The sequence below is a fragment of the Prunus avium genome, chromosome 4 (assembly GCF_965620075.1).
Source record: "Prunus avium chromosome 4, drPruAviu1.hap1.1, whole genome shotgun sequence".
Taxonomy (NCBI): Eukaryota; Viridiplantae; Streptophyta; class Magnoliopsida; order Rosales; family Rosaceae; genus Prunus; species Prunus avium.
The window spans coordinates 22,193,673-22,215,542 of NC_142287.1; the positions used below are offsets into that span (position 1 = coordinate 22,193,673).

Below are 21,870 nucleotides of genomic sequence, written 5' to 3' on the forward strand. Positions count from 1 at the left end.
AGCTTGGTGTGTACAGTGTATTGATGGAGATGACGATCACAATACGACTCTCTGTGTGTGTCATAAGTGTGTATTGTGTTCTCAGACAATTGTTGCATGTGGCTAGCGACTACTAGCCGTAGCGTCTAAATTATTTCTTCCCCAATCCAAATTGCAGCACGAATTATAATTGATTGTGAATCGGTCGGATTTATGTTTGTACAAGTCTCCTGCTATTTAATTTCTGACAATATGATCCTGACTATACATTATGTTTAACACCTGTAAATTTATCTCTTGTGCAGTATATATTAATCTTCCACGTGATAAAACCAAAGAATAAAATAAAAATATAAAAAGATTTAGTCTTTAAATGGCGGAGGAAATCCCAGTTTTTGAATGGTACCTTCTAATTTAGCCTCTTGACATCCAGAAAAAATTATAAGAAAACAAGAAGAAGAAGAAGAAAACTTGAGAAGAAAAAGAAGAAGATGGCAGTGTTAGCAACACAGATTTAGAGAGGATAAATGAAACTACTAGGGTACCCTTAATAGAGGGTCATGGAGATGAAGGAGGCGCAAACAAAACAAGCTGGTGGAAGAAAGTGTTGGACATGGAGGAGGCCAAGAAACAGGTCTTGCTTTCATTGCCAATGATTTTTACCAATCTTTTCTACTATTTGATCACTTTGGTGTCAGTCATATTTGCTGGCCATCTTGGGAAGCTTGAGCTTGCTGGTGCAACCCTTGCCAATTCATGGGCCATTGTTACTGGCTTTGCTTTCATGGTAACTCTCTCTCTCTCCCCTCTGACCCTTATATACTCAGTATGATTGCAGACCTTTGCGTTTAATTCTTTTCTTGTCTGTTCTTGTTTTAGGTTGGGTTAAGTGGAGCTCTTGAGACGCTTTGTGGACAAGGGTTTGGTGCAAAGTTGTATAAAATGTTGGGGATCTATCTACAAGCCTCTTGCATCATATCTTTCCTATTCTGTTTCATCATATCTATAATCTGGTTCTACACAGAACCTATACTTATTTTACTCCATCAAGATCCTCAAATTTCCAAGTCTGCTGCTGTTTTTATGAAATTTCTGATTCCAGGGTTATTTGCAAATGGATTCCTGCAAAACATCTTGAGATTTCTTCAGGCACAATTTGTTGTCCTGCCATTGGTCTTCTCGTTCGTCCCCCTTGTTATTCATTTCGGCATTGCTTATGGTTTGGTACATTGGACAGCTCTTGGTTACAAGGGAGCTCCACTGGCGGCTTCAATTTCGTTATGGTTATCTGCCCTTTTTGTTGGCCATGTATGTCATCTGCTCAAAGAAGTTTGAGCATACATGGGAAGGCTTTTCGTTAGAATCGTGATTGAATTCAAGGGCTGGACTGTGGACGTATAACATCAATTGAGGGTTTGAACTCTTGAAGTATTAACTCAGATGCTGGCATGCTTCCCTACAACTATAGCATAGCAGCATTATTATCTATAGGAGTATGAGATGGAATTTGCAAGGTTAAACTCACAAACCTTTTTAACCTTTCCAGTTTGGAGGAATGGGTTTTTGAGATTCTGGTGTTGATGGGAGGAGGATTGATGCCAAACTCGGAAGAAACAACTTCACTAATGGCGATGTGGTATGCTTCAATATACTTTTTTTTTCCTCTCCTTTTCTATAACTGTTACAATATTGCAGGCTGACTCAAATTAATCTTTCTTTGAATATTTTCTCGTCAGTGTGAATACAGAAGCAATTGCATACATGATTATATATGGCCTCAGTGCTGTTGATGAATTAATGACTAACTCACTGCCCTTTTAAGATCTTGTTGTTGATGGACTTTGGACAAAGAACTCAATGATGGATGAGTCTTACACACACACACTAGAAATTAACCAAGCACAAATGACACAAGTGTTTATAGAGGTTCAGCAAATTGCCTACATCCTCTTTGGTGATCACCTTGAGAGATTTCACTAATGAAGATAGGTTACAACTTTGGTTTACAAAGGAAACCCCCTTAGAACACTACCCTCACAATCTGTTTCTCTCACACCCTTGCTCAACACCTTGATACACTTAGAGAACTCTCTTGCTCTCACCTTAGTTTTTTTCTGAACAAAGCTCTCTAAAGAAACTCTGACTTGTTTCCAGCTTTTGCCACTACATTTGTTCAACATTCTTTCTCCCTTGTGTTATCTTACTTCATCCCATTACCTACACAGGCCAATGGACAAGAGATAGGATATCTGATTGTCCTCCACGTTCTTTCCTTTTAGTCACCACTTAGACTAAGGGTCAGATTAGGTAGGTAATACAATCCCACTCAGCCACCTCCATTAAACCAGAAAATGGAGAGGAGATTAATCAAAATAGGATAACCAATTAGCCATGAGTGCTCTCCCAACTATCCAGCAGGTAGTCAACCCTCTTTTACCTCAGAAGTGATCCATTAAGCACCTGCAAACTCGTGGAAAGCGATAGCCATTGAAAAGACAGTTGAAAATACGTAAGCAAAGCATCACAGCACGACTGGAGCGACCGGTCGTCAGGAATGGGCGACCGGTCGCCAGAATTTTTCCCTCCAGACTTTGAATCTGCTTCTAAGCGACCGGTCGCAAATGTCCAGCGACCGGTCGCTCGTGTGCCTGCGACCGGTCGCAAAGAACTAGCGACCGGTCGCTCTTCAGTTTTGCTTCCAGACTTCGAATCTGCTTCAAAACGACCGGTCGCAAATGTCCAGCGACCGGTCGCTTTTAGGCAGATTCAAAATCATCCTTTGAGCGCCAAAAAACTTTGTATCCTTTTAGGTGAGCCATTTTTTCCAACAATCTCCACCATGGCGAGCCTAATACTCCTTGTGGACATCATTGCCTTCCAGGACATCTGTAATGTCTTGAGAATCGCCCTGATAACTCTCAAGAACTCCACCTCAATCTTTAGCATGTAACAAGATTGAGCAAGCTCAAACAATGCTTGAACTTTGCTGCTGTGACTGGCTTTGTTAGGCAATCTGAAGCGTTCTCATTTGTATGAACCTTCATTATTGTGATGTCTCCATCATTCACCCAATCCCTTATCCGGTGGTATCTCACATCAATGTGTTTGGACCTTCCATGGAACACTTGATTCTTCACTAAGCAAATAGCACTTTGACTGTCACTTAGAATCACCACCAAGTCTTGAGCTATCCCGAATTCCTTTGCCAATCTCTTCAGCCATACCGCTTCTTTTGAAGCTTCCGTTAACGCCATATACTCCGCTTCCGTAGTAGACAAGGCACTAACCGATTGTAACACTGCTCTCCAACTAATCGGTCCTCCACCACAAGTGAAGACATATCCTGTGGTGGATCTCCTCTTGTCTAAATCTCCTGCATAATCAGAATCTACATACCCCGACACACATGCATTTCCTTGTTGTCTTTCAAACAATATCCCAAGCCTTTTGGTGCCCTTCAAGTACCTGAGAATCCATTTTGCTGCTGTCCAATGTTGCCTTCCAGGATTCGCCATATACCTTGACACCACACTAACGGCTTGGGCTAAGCCGGGGCGTGTGCACACCATTGCATACATGAGACACCCTACCAAGCTTGCATATGGAACTTTACTCATTTCTTCCTTCTCCACATTCGTAGAAGGACATTCTTTTGCACTTAACTTAAAATGCTCCGCCAAAGGAGTAGACACCGGTTTGCAATCCATCATATTAAACCTTTCAAGTACCTTGGAAATGTACTTGCTTTGTGACAGCCACAACTTGCCTTCCTTTCTGTCTCTCCTTATCTCCATTCCTAGGATCTTTTATGCAGCACCAAGATCCTTCATGTCAAACTCCCTTCCAAGCAATGTCTTCAAATTCTGGATTTTTGACATGTCCTTACATGCAATTAGCATGTCATCAACATAAAGAAGCAAAAGGATGAAGTTACCATCCTTGAATGCATGAGAGTAAACACAACAATCAGATTCACATCTTCTATACCCAATCTTCATCATGAAAGAATCAAAGCACTTGTTCCACTGCCTTGGAGATTGCTTCAGCCCATACAAAGACTTCTTCAACCTGCAAACCAGATTTTCCTTCCCTGCTTCAATGAACCCTTGAGGTTGGCTCATGTAGATGTCTTCCTCCAATTCACCATGAAGGAAAGCAGTCTTCACATCCATTTGCTCCACCTCCATGTCCTCTTGTGCTACTATGGAGAGTAGTAGTCGTATAGAAGTATGTTTCACCACCGGAGAGAAGATTTCATCATAATCAACTCCCTCCTTTTGTAAGAATCCTTTTGCCACCAACCGAGCTTTGAATAAGGTGGCACCCTTCTCATGCATTTCTTCTTTCTTCCTAAACACCCATTTGCAGCCAATAACCTTGCGACCTTTGGGTTTAGGAACTAACTCCCAAACTGAGTTTTGGTGTAGAGATTCCATCTCTTGCATCATAGCTTCCATCCAACTTTCCCGTTCCTTGTTCTCAACAGCTTCTTGGAACGTGGTTGGTTCTTCTTCACTAGCATTTAGGGCATAGTGAACTGCATCCGTCTCCCAACCAAACCTTTGAGGTGGTTTGATGGTTCTCTTGGGCCTGGACCGAGCTATAGATGATGGCTCCACCTGTTCTTGAGCCTCTTCTTCTTCTTGAGTGTGTTGTTGATGCTGCCCAGCTTCTTCCTCTTCAATGTCAGACTCCACCTCCTCCTGAACGTCTTCAGTTGGCTGTTTCCGTGAAGTCTTTCTTGACACCTTCTTGAGTGGAACTTCAATGGTTGTTTCTTTCTCAACAACATCCTCCTTTGCCTCTGAATTCTTGACTTTGTTCATAGGTATGGTCTTCTCATCAAACACAACATTTCTGCTGAGTATCTTCTTGTGGTTCACTGGATCCCACAGCTTGTAGCCCTTCACACCACTCTCAAATCCAATGAAAATACATTCAAGAGACTTTGGCTTCAACTTGGATCTTTCATCACTAGGAATAAGTGCATATGCACTGCACCCAAACACCTTAAGATTCGAATAATCGATTGACCTTTTAGACCATACCTCCTCTGCACACTTGAACTCAAGATTTCTTGAAGGCGATCGGTTAACCAAATAGGCAGCGTGGTTAACCGTTTCTGCCCAAAAAGATTCGGGCAACCCTGCATGAATTCTCATACATCTCTCACGCTCCATGAGAGTTCGGTTCATCCTCTCCGCAGCTCCATTTTGTTGGGGTGTCTTCTTCACGGTAAAGTGCCTCTTAATGCCTTCACTTTTGCAAAACTCAAGGAACTTGCTGTCCTTATATTCACCACCATTGTCACTCTTTAGGATCTTGATCTTTCTTCCGGTTAGGTTCTCTACTTCCGCCTTCCACTCTTTGAATTTGGTGAAGACCTCAGATTTCTCCTTCATGAAGTAGACCCAAACCTTCCTGGAAAAATCATCCAAGAAAGTCACAAAATAGCGAGCTCCACCCTTCGATTTAACCGGTGATGGCCCCCATACATCCGTGTGAATATAATCTAGCATACCCGTGCTTTCTTCCTCTTTGTTTCGCTGCTTGAAAGCTATTTTGGATTGCTTTCCCATGGTACAAAATCTGCAGAACTCAAGCTTGCAACTTTGAACACCTTTCAACAATTTTCTGTTGTATAGTTCCTGCATGCCCCTCTCACTCATGTGCCCTAGCCTCAAATGCCAAAGCTGAGTTTCATCTTCCGAGTCCTTGCTTGTAGATACAGCTGCTCCACCTATGATTGTTGTACCACACAACCTATATAGACAGTTAGGTTGTATCTCTCCCTTCATAATCACAAGTGAACCTTTTGAGACTATGAGTTTCCCTCCATTTGCTTTGAATGAATAACCATTCTTATCAAGAGTTCCAAGGGAAATGAGATTCTTACGCAACTTTGGAATATGCCTTACCATTCCAAGCGTCCTAACAGCCCCATCATGCATCTTCACCTTGATTGTACCGGTTCCTTTGACTCTACACATTGAGCCATCCCCCATCATCACTTCACTGCTATCTTCTTTCTCATACGTGTCAAACCACTCCTTGTTTGAGCACATATGATATGAGCATCCGGAATCCAAAATCCAATCGGAAGAGGAACACCTTGAAGAATTAGCCAATGCATTTGTTTTAACATTGCTATTAACACACAAAAGCTCACCATCACTTTCTGTGACATCCTCCGCTGTGTTCGCTGCATTCTTCCCTTTGTTCTTCTTCTCCTTCCATATGGGGCAATTCTTTTTCCAATGCTCCTTTGACCCACACTCGAAACAACCATCTTTCGCCTTGGATTTGGACCTTCCTCTATTGCCTTTCTTGCCTTCACGCCTCTTTGAACGACCTCTCTCTCCGGTCTTTGCAACTAGACCTTCGCCTTGAGAGTTTTCTCCCGAACGTTGAGTCATCCTATGGTGTGTCATGATGTCTTGCACCACAGGCTCAAAATCAAGAGTAACCTTTCCGAACATAAGAGTGGTTCGAAAGTGTTTATAGGACGAAGGTAAGGATGTCAATAACATGAGAGCCTTATCCTCCGGACTATAATTCACATCCATTCTCTGCAAGTCAGCAACACATCTATTGAAACTACTTAGATGTTCCATTAGATTTCCTCCCTCCTCCATCCGAAGATTTAGGAGTTCTTCCTTGAGGAAGAGTTTGTTGGACAACGATTTCCCTGCAAACATCTCTTCGAGCTTCTCCCATGTTTGCTTCGCTGTATCCTTTATCACGTTGATGAGCACCTCATCGGAGAGATAGTTTTCGATAGCTCCTCTGGCTAACTCGTCAAGAACTCCCCACTCATCATCCGTCATGCTTGCTGGCTTCTTCTCCTTGCCAACCAACACAACATGGAGCTGTTGTTGTGTAAGAGCTGACCTCATCCTTCGTTGCCAAAGAGTGAAGTTCTCCTTCCCTGTGAAAGGCTTTAACTCCACCTTCATGCTTGCTACTTGTGGTTGCTTCATATGCTGTGAACTGCTACCACTCTCAGCTTCCATGTCACTTGCCATCTTCAACACACTAGCACTCCAAGAGAAGAACTAGCACCAGCTGCCAAACACAGCTCTGATACCACTTGTTGATGAATTAATGACTAACTCACTGCCCTTTTAAGATCTTGTTGTTGATGGACTTTGGACAAAGAACTCAATGATGGATGAGTCTTACACACACACACTAGAAATTAACCAAGCACAAATGACACAAGTGTTTATAGAGGTTCAGCAAATTGCCTACATCCTCTTTGGTGATCACCTTGAGAGATTTCACTAATGAAGATAGGTTACAACTTTGGTTTACAAAGGAAACCCCCTTAGAACACTACCCTCACAATCTGTTTCTCTCACACCCTTGCTCAACACCTTGATACACTTAGAGAACTCTCTTGCTCTCACCTTAGTTTTTTTCTGAACAAAGCTCTCTAAAGAAACTCTGACTTGTTTCCAGCTTTTGCCACTACATTTGTTCAACATTCTTTCTCCCTTGTGTTATCTTACTTCATCCCATTACCTACACAGGCCAATGGACAAGAGATAGGATATCTGATTGTCCTCCACGTTCTTTCCTTTTAGTCACCACTTAGACTAAGGGTCAGATTAGGTAGGTAATACAATCCCACTCAGCCACCTCCATTAAACCAGAAAATGGAGAGGAGATTAATCAAAATAGGATAACCAATTAGCCATGAGTGCTCTCCCAACTATCCAGCAGGTAGTCAACCCTCTTTTACCTCAGAAGTGATCCATTAAGCACCTGCAAACTCGTGGAAAGCGATAGCCATTGAAAAGACAGTTGAAAATACGTAAGCAAAGCATCACAGCACGACTGGAGCGACCGGTCGTCAGGAATGGGCGACCGGTCGCCAGAATTTTTCCCTCCAGACTTTGAATCTGCTTCTAAGCGACCGGTCGCAAATGTCCAGCGACCGGTCGCTCGTGTGCCTGCGACCGGTCGCAAAGAACTAGCGACCGGTCGCTCTTCAGTTTTGCTTCCAGACTTCGAATCTGCTTCAAAACGACCGGTCGCAAATGTCCAGCGACCGGTCGCTTTTAGGCAGATTCAAAATCATCCTTTGAGCGCCAAAAAACTTTGTATCCTTTTAGGTGAGCCATTTTTTCCAACAAGTGCTGCTGCAAGGTTGGTGGTAGAACAACAATCCAGCTTTTTTATATTGCTCCAAGTTTTTCGATATCTAGATTCTGTTTCGCACATTGAAACAAAAGTTACTTGTTGTGGTGCAGCACAAATTGGGAGCTGGCAATCCTGACAAAGCTAAGAAGGCAATGGCTGTGACTTTTAGGCTCTCTATGCTTCTTGCTTTAGTTCTTGTTCTCGCTCTAGCGGTCGGTCACAATATCTGGGCCCTGCACGAAGTCCAATGGGTCAATCCGTTTAAATCTCATTTAATAAATTATATTTATTTTATAGTAAAATAATACATAATATTATTATATTGATATCTTAACTCCAAGTTTATTTTTTTTAAAATAATATATATTAAAATTTAATGTTTTCTTTATAAATAAAATAAAATATATTTTTTTTTTCAATTTTCAATTTTTAAAACCCGAAGAATGATATTATTATGCACTTTCCATGACATAAATTTGCTTGCATTAACTTTTTTTTTTTAATAACGTGAGCAGGAGTACTGATTCACGAAGAGAGGTGAGGCATCCCATAGATCTTAGGGTTTTATTTTATTTTATATCTTTATAATTTTTAATTAACTAAACCCTAAAATATTTAAGTCCAATACTAAAGTTCTAAACCCATAACTAATCTTTCTCCAAGTCCAAGTCGAAATCACCCTTTTTTTTTAGGCCCAATCACCTCCATTTGCATGAAATTGAGTTATTTGTGAATTTTTGAGCCCCAAAAATAAAATTTTAGTTGAATTTTGTAAAAATTTAAAATTTAAAAAAAAAAAGAAAGAAAAAAGATTCCTGTTCAAAATCGGCAATCGAACTGGTTTATAGGCAAGCCGCTGGACCACCTTGGATAATTTTTTCGTCAAAACCGGACCAAACTGTGCCCACAGCTACCCAATATCGCTTCTATAAAGAAAAATAAAATAAAATAAATTCCCGGGTACATTGAACGACATGAATTAACTTCACGTAACGACCCGCCGTTTCACACAGCGAGCGGTTGTTTTCACTTTTCTGTGTGTGCTTGCTGTGAGTTTCCCCAACGTATCTCTCTCTCTCTCTCTCTCTCTCTCTCTCTCGTTAATGTTTTAGACCTTTGCTTCAATTGAAATAAATCAAAATTTCTGTTTCAAATTTTGCTACGAAAACAGTTGAGATTTGGAGCACCAAAAAAGAAAAGAAAAAACGCTTGGGATTTTGTTTTTGAGAAAAAGAAAGGGAGGAAATGGGCGATAGAGACCGCGATTGGGATTGGCATCTGAGAACCTTATCGAGCAGTGCCAGAGACTCCAACGTCGCCAATGATCCTGCTTCCGATTCTTCTCTTCTCCAATCCGTGAGTCCTCTCTCTCTCTCTCTCTCTCTCTCTCTCTCTCTCTATCTATCTCATCATTTTCCTAACTCTCTGTTTGTTTCTTGAGAAAAAGAGGAAGGAAAATCAAAAGCTGAGCTTAATTATGAACCGAACATACACTAAGAGGCTTCCTTTTTCTTTTTTTCCCATTTATCTGATTTAAAATAAAATATTGTTTTTTTGGTTGAATTAAATGTTGATTAGGTGAAGAAGCTATATGAATTGTGTAAAGATGAGAATTCAGAGGATTTGGTGGCTAGAGTTTATCCGCAGATTAACAAGCTCTTTCAACGCTCAGTGGCTTCGCTGTCTCAATCTGAAACCTCTATTGGCCTTCTATTGCTGGTTCGTTTTATCTTTTCCATTCTTTTTAATTTTTTTACTCAGCCCTGTGTTGTTACTGTTTCATTTTGTCTAACTTCTGAGAAAAGACTAGGAAATGAAACCAAAATAAAAATAAAAATTGTTGATTAATGTCACGTAGTGTTTTTAGAATTTAGACGGTACAGAAAATGGTATTGGGATGCTTACAGAAAGCACCAGAAATAGGTATATGTGATGCTAAAGGTTTCATATCCATTTGAGTATTTGACTTTTCCATGCTGAAACCTCAGGGGCGTTCGTGTAAACCTGAGGGTGTTTTGTGAAAAAGCCAAAAACCCGATGGATTGTTGGTGTAAATAACTCATGATTCATTTTGAAAATAAATTGGAAGTGCTTTCTACTGGGTTCCCTAAGGTCTGTGCTTTCCCTTGTAAGATAATAAATAAATGCTTGTTCACTAGGGCTTGCACTTATGTAAGCAATAAGATGAAGGGTTTTCTGGAGAAGTTTCACTAATCTATGGGAAAGCGATAAGAATGTAAAAGAGAATCTCTTCTTTCAGTGTCATCTTTTTTATTGGTCTGAGAACATTTTATTGACAAAGCCACAACAGTGGATATGGTAAAGAGTCATATCCACCGTCTCCATTTTTTTTTTTTTTTGGTGTTACCTTTTTCTTTCCAATGATGAGGTTGGCGTGTATGATAAATTTTCTTTTTGGAAGATGCCTTGCTCAAACTTCAATTACCCTGATTTTTCTGCCAGGCCATTCTTCAATTTTACCTTGATTTTGGAGAGATAGTTCTACATGATGCTGATCCCAGTCTCAGGACATTCTTCCGTTCATGCTTGAGCCGGTAAATGATCTACACCATTTCAGATTATTTTTTAGGCTGCTTAAAAGTATATGATATCGAGTGAAATTGGGTTTCTCCTTTATCTATGTTGACATCTACCTAGTAATTAGTTGTATGACATGGAAGTTGCTCTTTTGTAGTCAGTTGCTCCATCATAATCATTTGTTTGGTTTTTACTACAAGAAAAGGAAAAAAAAAAAAATTGTGGCAAGATTAACCTGCAAACTTCTAGAAATTTTGTAAGATAAAATGGAAGAAAGGAAGATTTTTATTTGTTACTTCAGTGTTTTGAAACTTCTCCAGTATGAAACCTAAGTTCCATTGGTCTATTTCAAGCTCCAATACTTGGGTCAATTGATGCAGGAGATGAAATGAAGAATGACATACTTTGTGCACCTTGTCCTCCTTTACAAAACCTTGATTTGTTCTTTGAATATGTCAGTTCTGATGATGAAGATGTTCTTAACTCTATAGTTGTCCATGGACTCATGTCAGGGTCTCTGCCTGTTAAATGTTAAATATGATGTCATGTCAAGGATAGAGTCAATAAGAAGCATATTGACACGAAAAGTACTCTCTAGATTCTTTTGTACTTTAAAGAGAAAGTTATAAATGTTTAAACTTCAAAAAATGCACTAACTGAAATATCATCTGCACTACTTTCCATTTGGTGTTGAAACGAGCATTTCTTTTCTTGCTTATATTCTTACATAAATTTTCCATTTCCCTTGTATGAAATCTAACTACAAATATGATGGCCATCACACTTCAAATTTTCTAATCTGGTTGCAGTGAGTTTGCAGATCCTGTTGTTGCAGAAGCAACCATTGACTTTCTGAATGCCAACAAGAAAAAACTTTTAACTTCTTTCCCTACCTTACTTCCTCAGGTATGACTGATATCTACATCATTTTCTGTTTGTAAGGAAATTGATGCAGGACGCATAGGACCTAAATTTATTAGTTTCCTAATGTATTTGTTAGTTTCCTAGATTCTCTAGTTTTCCCAATTCTAGTAGGATTTCTACTTTTCCAGATTTCCAGATTTCTAGTTTTAAGTTTCCTATTTTATTTCGGTTAGGTTTTCTGTTTAAGCAAGGGATTTTTATCCTATTATGTCTAGGTTTTAGTTTTCTATAAATAACCCCATGTAGTTCTTTAAAATTCAAAGAGTAAACCTTTTCCTAGAAGAACTCTCTGATTTCGTCCCTTCGATCTATATTTTCTTCTCCTCGACCTCTGATATTCTTCTTTGTTCTACTGTTTCTGTCCTTTGTCTCGTCTTTTCGACCTATATTTCTTCTCCTCGATCTCTTATATTCTTCTCTATTCGATTGTTAAGTGATTAATTTAATACCTACGGGCTGTACTGCATCAGAAATAGTATGACATCTACCTGTTAGCAAAAGTAAATATTGTGTTGAAGTCTGTATTTTCATATTATTCAAAAGTGTTGGTGGCACTTCGCAATTGTGTAGTTGTTTTGCATCTAATGCAATAAACACTTACATTCACGTGTAAATTACAAAGAATCACTTAGTAAACATGTCTAAGTTACGATACTTGACTCAACTTTTGAAAGCTATGAAATATAAAAAGTTGAATCATGCTCGTAATTTGAGATGTAAACTGTGGGTTAGTTGACAATTCTTGCTTCTTGATAATATTCTGATAATGGTAAAGCCTATCAAAATCAGTGCCCTTGTAGTCAAAGTATTTCAAATTGCATTTATAAGTTTATACTTCTATTTTTTCCTTATTTCCTCTTTTTTTTTTTTCCTTTTATGTGATCCTTTTTCAATATCAGCAGTATCCTACGGAATGTTGTGAAATAACTCCATCCTGTATCTCTAACCTTAACAATGTGTCTGCAGTTCTTTCCGTTGATGTTAAAGTTGATTGCATGGAATGGGGAAAAGTGAGTTCTTTGTACCTCTCATTTGATTTTGTGCTCAAAGATACCTTTTCTATTTATACTTGTCTTTTTATAAACATGTCACATCACATATGACCAAATTGTTAGCTTTGTACACAGACACTTTGAATATATGTACATTACAAATATACTTTTTTTCGATTCTAATTGTCATTTGGCCTTATAGTGAATAGATGACTTGATTTGATAAATTTTCTAAATAAAGAGAAGCCAACAGTTGTCATCTTTGTGAATTTCCCTGCAGATTAGAAAAATCATTTATGAAGGTTTTTCCAGGATTGATGTCTCCTGGGTCATTTCTTCCATTATTTCCATCTTTAGTGGACTTGCCAAGTGAGTTTGATTATTCAGTTCACATTTATCTTTTGTATTCGCTGCATTTCTTTGATGGCACTTTATCTCTTGGCTTATTTAACCTTACAGAGCTTATACTCTGGTTGGGTCTAGATAATTTTGAAGTAGTTAAGCCAAAGTGTCAGTTGCAAAGTCCCACCATTTAGCATATAAACAACGAGGTCTTATTACTGCTGATGGTTTGTGTAGAAACTGATTTTCCCTTATTATTCATATGATCATTATACAATAAATATGCAAGTCTGTAGAGAATAATCTACAGTTACATCAAGCCATTATCATAAACATAAATATGGAGTTATGGCCTAATAACAACGTAACTGACAATTGACCATTTCCTATCATTAGTAGGATTAACTATTGTAACTGATACTATTGTAACTCCCTAATACTCCCCCGCAAATCGAGCGCACACAGCACAACAAGATTTGAATGAAGAAACTACATGGTAATGGAGATGGCGGCAGCAGTCGGTTGTAGTAGTCCAGTAAGGGGAACCAAAAAGAAGAACTCCAATCTCCAGAGTTGCAACAGCGGCATGGGAGAAACAAAGTAAACATAATGCCCATTGAAAGGCAGGAAGTGAAGGAGTGCATGGGCTTATGGAAGGAAGGAATAAAATGACGGGCTGACATACAAGTCAAATGGACCTAGGAAACAACTTTAGGCACCTGAGAAACATAGCTCTGCCTAGGAATCACCCTCTAGGTAGGACAAAGAGCATGCGGTAAGCGAGAAAAGTAGCCATGTAGAAAAAAAAAAAGTTGCACAAAATAAGAAAAATAAAAAAAGTTAACACTCATAGGAAGAGAGGAAGTGGAAACAAAAGAAAATTCATCACAGGGTAAGCAGAAAGGGATTCCTGCAAAGAGAGCATAAGGAATATTTGAAGGGAATAATGGGGTTAAGAGAGGGTGCGGCACAGTAGTAGAGGATAGGAGGTGAAACCAACTTTGAACACAAAGAAAAGAAAAGGAGAGCATGGGCAAGTTTGAATTTCAAAGCACCATAGAAAAAATAAAATAAGGTATGAGGAAGAAAACCACATGGGAACAGAGAAGTAATAAAGAAAAGATCATCACAAGAGCTTAGAGGCCCATAAAGATTAAAATAAAGAGGGGTTATTGACCTAAAAAACAATAATAAGAAATAAAGAAGGAAACTAAGTGAGACAGAGAAATGAAAAGAGATTGTGGGCAAAACACATAGAGAGAATCCTTTCAAAATAAAGATGGAAAAAGGAGAGAAAAAGATGAGAAAAGTGAACACCCATCAAAAGGAGAAAGTAGTCAAGAGAGGGAGAGGGACACAAGATGTGAAGAAGCGCATGGGCTCATGGCAGGAAGGAAACTCAAGATGCCAGAGACAACCCATGACGGGGAGAGAGAAAACACAATTGAAAAGAAGAGAAGAGAATACCCCAGTAATATAAAAGAATTATAAAGAAAAGAAGACAATACCAATAATAGAGAAGAAGAAAGGCAGCGCAAAAGAGCAGCGAACAAGACAGAGACCAGTAGTAAAATCAAAGAAAGAGATTAGGCTTAAGAGGGGAGGAGAACACCGATTGAGTAGAGATAGAGCGTGAGAGGTCAATACCAAAGCGACAACACAGAGATACCAAGTTTGCAACACAATGATAGGGCTTGAGTGGCCGATACCAAGTCAGCAACATAGAGGAAGAAACAAGGGCTGTGGCAAGGGAATAGCAGCAGTGTAGCACAGCAGAGAAGGCTCGGTGAGCGTTGACGAGGCTCGCGGAGGAAAGAGAAACAGCTAGGTGAACGATGACGGGCAGCATCAACAAACAAGAAGAAAAATATGGAAACCACGATAGAGAAACCATCAGAAAAACATGGGAGAGAGAAACCACGATTGCATACTAGGATAAGGCTTGGTGAGCATTGACGAGGCTCATAGAGGGAAGAGAGACAGCTCGACGGAGACAAAGAAGTGGAGAGAGATTTCAAGAGAAAGGAAAACAACAATAGAGATGTGGTCTCTGAGGGAAAAAAGAGATCTGGCTATCATGTCAAGAGACTAACATGGATGAGGAGTGAGACTAGGTATCTAAGGAGTGGAAGAGGCATTGAGCTGTGGAGGAGAGGAAAAAAAAAAATATATATTCATCTTGGAGAAGAGGAGAGGAAAAAGGACTATACAGAAACAAACACCCTTATGAGTTAGGAGCGCCAACGACTCTCAATATTGGCAACTGGAGTATCGCTAATCGGCGTTAGCCATTAGCTTTGATACCATGTAGAAACTTATTTTCCCTTATATTATTCATATGATCATTATACAATATATATACAAGTCAGTAGAGAATAATCTACAGTTACATCAAGCCATTATTTTATTTTTTTTGAATAGAAACAATTTGTATTCAAAGTAGAAAGGAACAGAACACATACACATCAAGCCATTATCATAAACATAAATATGGAGTTATGGCCTAATAACAACGTAACTGACAATTGACCATTTCCTATCATTAGTAGGATTAACTATTGTAACTCCCTAATAGTTTGCACTCCTACCGTTAGTCCTACTCAATGTACACTTGTGAACTTGTAACTGTATGAACAGAGAGTCATAGAGTCTTTTTACTTATTTACCTTTTTGTTTTTTCTTTCAAACAATAAAGCACTTTCTGATCATGGCAGCCCTGTTATTCTGGGCTTGGCTGAGTGTACTTTATGATAAATTTCTTTTTCTTAGTTTCTCTTAAATTTGCATGAGATTTATAATTTTTCATCTCAACTATATTGTAGTTTTGGTGGTGGCATTGGAGAAGGTAGAAAAGAGCGCAGGGTCGCTGGTTGGAAACAGCATAGCCTCAATGCAGAAGAGTACGGCTCCTGAGGTTATTTTTCAGACTTTAAAATTACTTGAGTTTACCCGAAACTTTAGAAATCCTACTATTAAACATACCATTTTTATGTTGATTCAGATGCTGCTCGCACTTATGGATGAGGCATATACTGGTTCAACAATAGGAGATGGAGGGGGAGATTCTGAATCAGAGGACAGCAGTACAATTGATGTTGCTGACCCTCTGTTTCTCGATCTTCTAAAGGATGAAAATGATGGCATCGCTGTAAGGATTTTTCTTTCTAATCTAATGTTCATTTGCATATTCTGGAGCAGCTTACAGCTGTTTTAATGCCAGTGGCAGTGACACAAGGTTTAAACTTGGTTAGGATACAATTGAAACGTAGATTTTTTATTTTTGTAAGTGTACAGAAAAAGAACATTTCTCTTATTTGTATCCTCTTTTTTCTTTCCTTTTGTCTTAAATGGTGTAATGGGCAAGTGGGACAGATTTTTGAAGCAGTTTGTTTAATTCATCCTTTTTATCATTTCAACCGAGTGCAGATGCAAGATGATCACATATACTCTTTCTTTTTTTTGTAATCACAAGGAATTAAGTAAAGACTTTGACATGGTCTGTTACTGGACTTTTGTTTTTTTGTTATTTGATTCCTTTAAGCATGATTCTTAATGTCTGTGGTTTGGACCACTCAGAAATATTTGAATCAAGATTTGAGCATATTTATAAATGACTGGATACTGTTACTTTATGGCATCAAGTTTATTTAGAATTGACCATTTGAGAAAAATATGCTCAAATTTTATTCATGTTGTATTTCAGGAACGCCATTGGACATCTCCTGGGATGGCTGCAGCTTTACAGGCTGCAATTAATACCCCTCAATCTGATAGGCTGAAACACATACTACGCATGGCACCACGGTTTCTTGATGTGTATTTTTCTATAGCATTGCGTGATGTCAATAATTGTATGTGAGATATAGCTCTGATTCTTCATTAGAGTTTGGTATCAATTTTATTGTTTACAGATTTTATTTTTGAAACTTATTTCTTTTGTCTGTTCTCATAAGTTATTTTTCTCTATTTTATTCCAGCTTTGGTCTGTGCATTGATTCCCCTACTCATGTCCCGAAATGCCACAATATTTCCTGACAAAAAATTTTCATATGAGGTGCGTATCCATTTAAATAAATTTTAAGTTTCTTGTGCTGAGGTTGTTGCAATGCTCTTTTGGCATCCTAGCAGACTGTACAGAAAGATGTGGACAATATTATGATTATTGATGCATAGAAGTGGACCAATCATTAGATGCACTTCATTTGACTTGATTCTGCAAAGATCATTGGCCAGTATCACAATGACGCCCTTAATGATGTCATTTTCTTTGATCTTGTCACACTTGAGGCACTAGAGTCACTAGAGTCACTAGAGTCACATCACGCACCCAAGATAGTTGGTTCGCTTTTAATGATGGACAATGATGATTGGAGACTGTGTTATAGTTTCAAGAAACTGAATATTTGTATCATTCTTGTTTCTTACGATTCACTATCCTTGATTTGGTGTACCCAAAAAAAAAAAGGTTTGGTGCTACCCTGGTATATGTGGGTGTTGATACTTTTCTTCTTTACTCATTTTCATATTATATGCATGGTTTGAGCTTGAATTATTCTTTATAGCTATGTATCATAAACTTGTGAACTTCTGTGAAATCTGATTGCATGATGCCTGTTCCCTTATCATCCTTTGTCACTTTGGAATCATCATGATATATGTGTAACTCATGCGATTTCCAAGAGATGGAGAATCTTATTTATGAGAATTTATGCATTTCTATAGGTTCGTAAGAGGATTTTAGAATTCATGCTTGCTGCATTTCAGCGCTCTCCAGATTTTATTGCACTTTTGAAGGTAGTGTTGCAAAAACAATTTTACTTCTGTCATTTATTATTGTTCGATTTCTTTCAATTATGTATGTTGCTTTTCAATCTATTAGCAACTGTTGGTGACACAGCAGGCTCTGAAGTTATGTAATTAGAAATTATGAGGTGCACAATTTTGACCAGATAGCAGGTGGGAGTAATGGATTTCAGTTCTTGTGGGTTTTGGTTCAAACCTTAATTATATGGTTTAAATTTAAAGGGCAAAATGGAAATTGAGAAAAATATACTGGATACATGCCTTGCAGTAGACTCATGGCTAACTTTACTAACATGTTATTGTAAGATATTTTCTACTGTCCTTGATTGAAAGTTTACAATGTGATTTCAATCTTTGCAGAAGCCTATAATGGACAGGCTTGGGGAAGCTTATGACAGCCCTGAAAAGGTCAGTTGATTACCTCATCATTTGTTGAAGTTTGTAGGTCTCGTAGTTCCATGTAGAGTGTATTACATTTTTCTTTTTCCATAGACAGAGTTGGCATTACAATTGTGTTGGGCCATCGGAGAGCATGGTGGGGGTGGAGGATCACATAAAGATGAAGCACGTGAGCTTTTTGAGGGTTTAGAGCTACTCCTGTATGAAAACCTTGCATCTAGGTAATAGATAAAAGAGATATTTAGTCATATATCCATTCTTAGCACTAAAACTATAAATAAACCCTACACAATTTAATTTCTATAAACACACTAAAAAAAAACCCAAAAAATGATAGCTGACCCTATTGAATTTAATTTTGATTATTAAATTACTTTGATGCCCTATTGAGTGTTTTGGGGTTTTTTATGAGGTTTTGGGTTGGGTTTGTTTTAAGAAATCAATGGCAGTTTTGTAATTTAAAAGAAGTTAAAAGCCTTTTTGCTCTATTGTAAATGGGCTTTGGGTGTGTTTCTAAAGTCCATTTCATATTGGGTTTTTTTATAATTTGGGCTCCTATATTGGGTATAATAGTGAATCTCCCTTTATAAAACCGTTGTTTGATTTGACTCATATATGTCCGTAGCAATGGCAACCTCTTGTTTGCTGACATTTTTCTTCTCTTTTTGTTTTCTTATGAAGCCGTCTAGGCCTCGGACAGGAGTCGGTCTTTAGCTCAGATAGCCAAACTTCCAGAAAGTCATCCCAATCAAGGCTTCTATGTTTTGTTGTTACGGCCATTGCAAAGCTGGCTACCAACCATCGTGAATTGCTGCCTAGGGCACGGGTTTCCTTGGGCAAGGTTTTACTTTCAGTTTTGACCATAAGCTCATAAACTTAGCTATTTCCTTATCAGAGTAGTGTCTAAGTTTTTCTGTTACAATTTTCTTACACATAAGTTCTATGTGTTTTAGTGGAGGAGGTGGATTTCCTTTGTAGCATAATGTGCTGCAAAAATTCCCTCATCAGTTCACGCCTAGTAAATTGTTTTGTATCCCCAGGTAGCTCGGTCTCGAATATCAGATGTGAGGGTCTGGCGGCGGGCTCGTGATTATTTGGGTTTAATGACTGAACCTGCAATTTCCTTGTCTGTATTGGGTCCTTCACGACCTTCACGTGGACAAATGCAGAACCCAGGCACTGTCAAGTGGAGTGATGGTGCAACGAAGATGATTGCACATGTTCCGTTTTATATTCTTGGCGAACAAGAAGGTTAGGATCCTTTATCAAAACCTGTTTTACTAAAACCCTGAAATAGTTACAAGGATTTACTTAAACTTCTTCTCAGAGCATCGACAAGAACTGTGATCAATATATCAATTCATCTGTACCATCACATCCTGTTGCTAGTTGAAAATGATTTTGTTTTTTTTTTTTTTTCTGTTTAAAAAGAAAAGTATGCACGAACCAGAATGGGCTAGGATTATGAACTGGTATACGCAGTGTATAATTAAGCATGCACCATTATGCTATATTTTGTATAGATGCCTTATGAAATTTGGCGTTCACCTTCTCGCAGGTCCACCCTTCCATGATTTTTTGTTTTCAGATATTCTTCCAAGAAGATGAATGGCGGCTGATTTTTTGCAAGGTGTTTGCAATCATAGATTGTATCAGTTTTCTCTGTCACAAGTGTTTTTAGTTTGTACATTGCCTTTGAATCAATCACCCGTAGGATTGACTAAACTTGTTGAAGACATGAAGTGGTTAATGGTAAATGATCTTATTCTAACACAAAGTGAGTATAAATTGTTTTGTGGTCGTGGTGGATAGTTTGAAGTACTAAAATCCCCTCAAGAATCTTTAGATTAAATGGGGTTTTGTACATGACATTGGCACAATTTGTTGAGATTGTAAGATATTAACATGCACGTAATCCATCTTAATCCAGGTTATCGATTTAATTAACACATAATCCCTGTGAGACTTGGCACTCGTCCAATACAACAGTTAAGCCCGCATATTGATGTTCATATACAGCATCATCAGTGAAATTGGCTTTCCTAAAGACATGATTAAGAGAAATTTCTTCACAAGACAAAACCAGCAGTCAAATATCTTGAACTAACATCATAATACCCCAAGGAATAGAAACCGCCTAATTGATGCAATCCATAACGAGTTTAGAGTCTCCTTCCAAGAAAACCTTACGCCAACCATTATGGACAGCATGGGCAAGGCAAGACATTCACCAACAGTTATTGAAGCTTGACCAATATTTTTAGCACTTGCTAACACATGTCCATTCCAATCATGAACAATAAAACTAGTAGCAACCATATTATTGCGAACAGATCATCAAAATTAGTTTTAACCCAGTCCATGGGAGGAGGCTCCCATTTGATGTCAGTCACACACTGCAATCTTAAAGAAGATTTGAAATTTTGTTTCCACTAGTCCATATCAATTTGACTAGCAACATTTAGGGCCTTTGCAGGATGGAGAGGAACATTTTGGAAAACACATTTGTTTTGAGCATCCCAAATTCCCCAGCAAATCAGTAAAGCTTTAGTGAGAGTGTTCGGGTTGTCACTAATTGATTTACTTGAGAGGGTAGACAACCAAGTAATCCCATCAAAATCAGGCTGAAGAGTTACAGGAAGGATTCAGGTACATCTCCAAATACTTGCAGCAAAAGAGCACTTAAAAAACAGTTGATTAATAGTTTCACTTTGATTGTTGCACAGGGGACACTCAGGGTTAACATGAGAAAGAAACCTGTGCAAATGACTTCTCACTTGTGTTTGTACCATATTTGACTGGCCCATCATGCCATGACACGTGGAAAAGACCTAACACCAAGCAGGGCCTAGTAGCCCATGCTGGCAAGCCCAGCCTCACAATCGATAGGTGCCCTCGGCACCCACGATTGATTGCACGCTTGCTGGCCCATTGTACAGGCTCATGATAGACAGTCGACAGGAGCCCTCGGCACCCCCTGCCAATTCAGCCTCCCAAAAGGTATCTTGCAGGAATCTCTCGGGTTCCTCAATGGCATATTCACTAGGACACGTGGTAGCCTCCCAAGCTACTCCCACGAGTCCCACATTGAAACCTCACACCAAGAGGACACCCAAAACCTCTATAAATAGAGCATCTTGCCCCCAGGGTACAAGGTAACAGCTATTTGTATCTGACACTTATGCCCTTACTTCGTCAATAGCTAACTCCTCTCTCTTTCAGCTAACTTTAGCATCGGAGGCCTTCAGTTGGTACCACACCGATGCCTTGGGTCTTATATACTGCTCTTCCCTTTCTTTCTTTGTAGATCACCCTCAGCCTGCCGAAGGAAAGTGTCTACCAAAGGCAGATCATATCACACCTCATATTTAGTTGGGCCTATTACTGGTCATTTAGTTTTGAGCACCAACAGAGTGTCGCCGTCTGTGGAAAGCGTCACTGATTGACCCATATCTCTGATGAGTGAAGATAAATACACCTTCATCCCTCGAACCCAATGGCCATATCCTCAGCCTCAACACTGGAGCAAGCCCTGCTCCTTGGCCCAACACGCTATTGCCAGAGACATCCGTTGGGAAAAGCACTACTGAAGCCAACCTCTTGGCTCAAATAGAATCCCTATGGTAGGATAAGGCAAAGATGCATGAGCACAACAACATCTCTCTTCCAAGCTCGATGACACTCAACGAGCAACAGATGCATTCAACTCAGCTGCACAACGGCCTCGAACAGGCCATGCAACATTGGT

The 21,870-nt window shown here is 39.0% G+C and overlaps 1 protein-coding gene and 1 pseudogene across 1 annotated transcript; both read left to right on the forward strand.

The window, feature by feature from the left end:
* The first annotated feature begins 352 nt into the window (after positions 1-352).
* Positions 353-8,648, forward strand: LOC110751212 (protein DETOXIFICATION 18-like; annotated as a pseudogene).
* A 552-nt stretch (positions 8,649-9,200) lies between these two features.
* On the forward strand, positions 9,201-19,949 carry LOC110751218 (AP-5 complex subunit zeta-1). The gene is made up of 16 exons (XM_088252120.1): positions 9,201-9,480; positions 9,703-9,843; positions 10,588-10,679; positions 11,472-11,568; positions 12,553-12,596; positions 12,859-12,947; positions 15,743-15,834; positions 15,922-16,068; positions 16,624-16,771; positions 16,898-16,974; positions 17,643-17,714; positions 18,084-18,131; positions 18,216-18,343; positions 18,804-18,963; positions 19,163-19,373; positions 19,681-19,949. Exons 1-16 carry the CDS (start codon positions 9,370-9,372, stop codon positions 19,728-19,730), a joined length of 1,707 nt encoding a protein of 568 aa, XP_088108246.1. The 5' UTR covers positions 9,201-9,369; the 3' UTR covers positions 19,731-19,949.
* The last annotated feature ends 1,921 nt before the right edge of the window (positions 19,950-21,870 follow it).

What these genes read in the sequence shown, in the direction of transcription:
- LOC110751218 (XM_088252120.1), top strand. Translation starts at nt 9,370, where the DNA reads ATGGGCGATAGAGACCGCGATTGGGATTGGCATCTGAGAACCTTATCG. An exon ending in ATGAAAATGATGGCATCGCT is followed by an intron (nt 16,069 to 16,623) that starts GTAAGGATTTTT and finishes GTTGTATTTCAG; the next exon opens with GAACGCCATTGGACATCTCC. An exon ending in ATTTTATTGCACTTTTGAAG is followed by an intron (nt 17,715 to 18,083) that starts GTAGTGTTGCAA and finishes CAATCTTTGCAG; the next exon opens with AAGCCTATAATGGACAGGCT.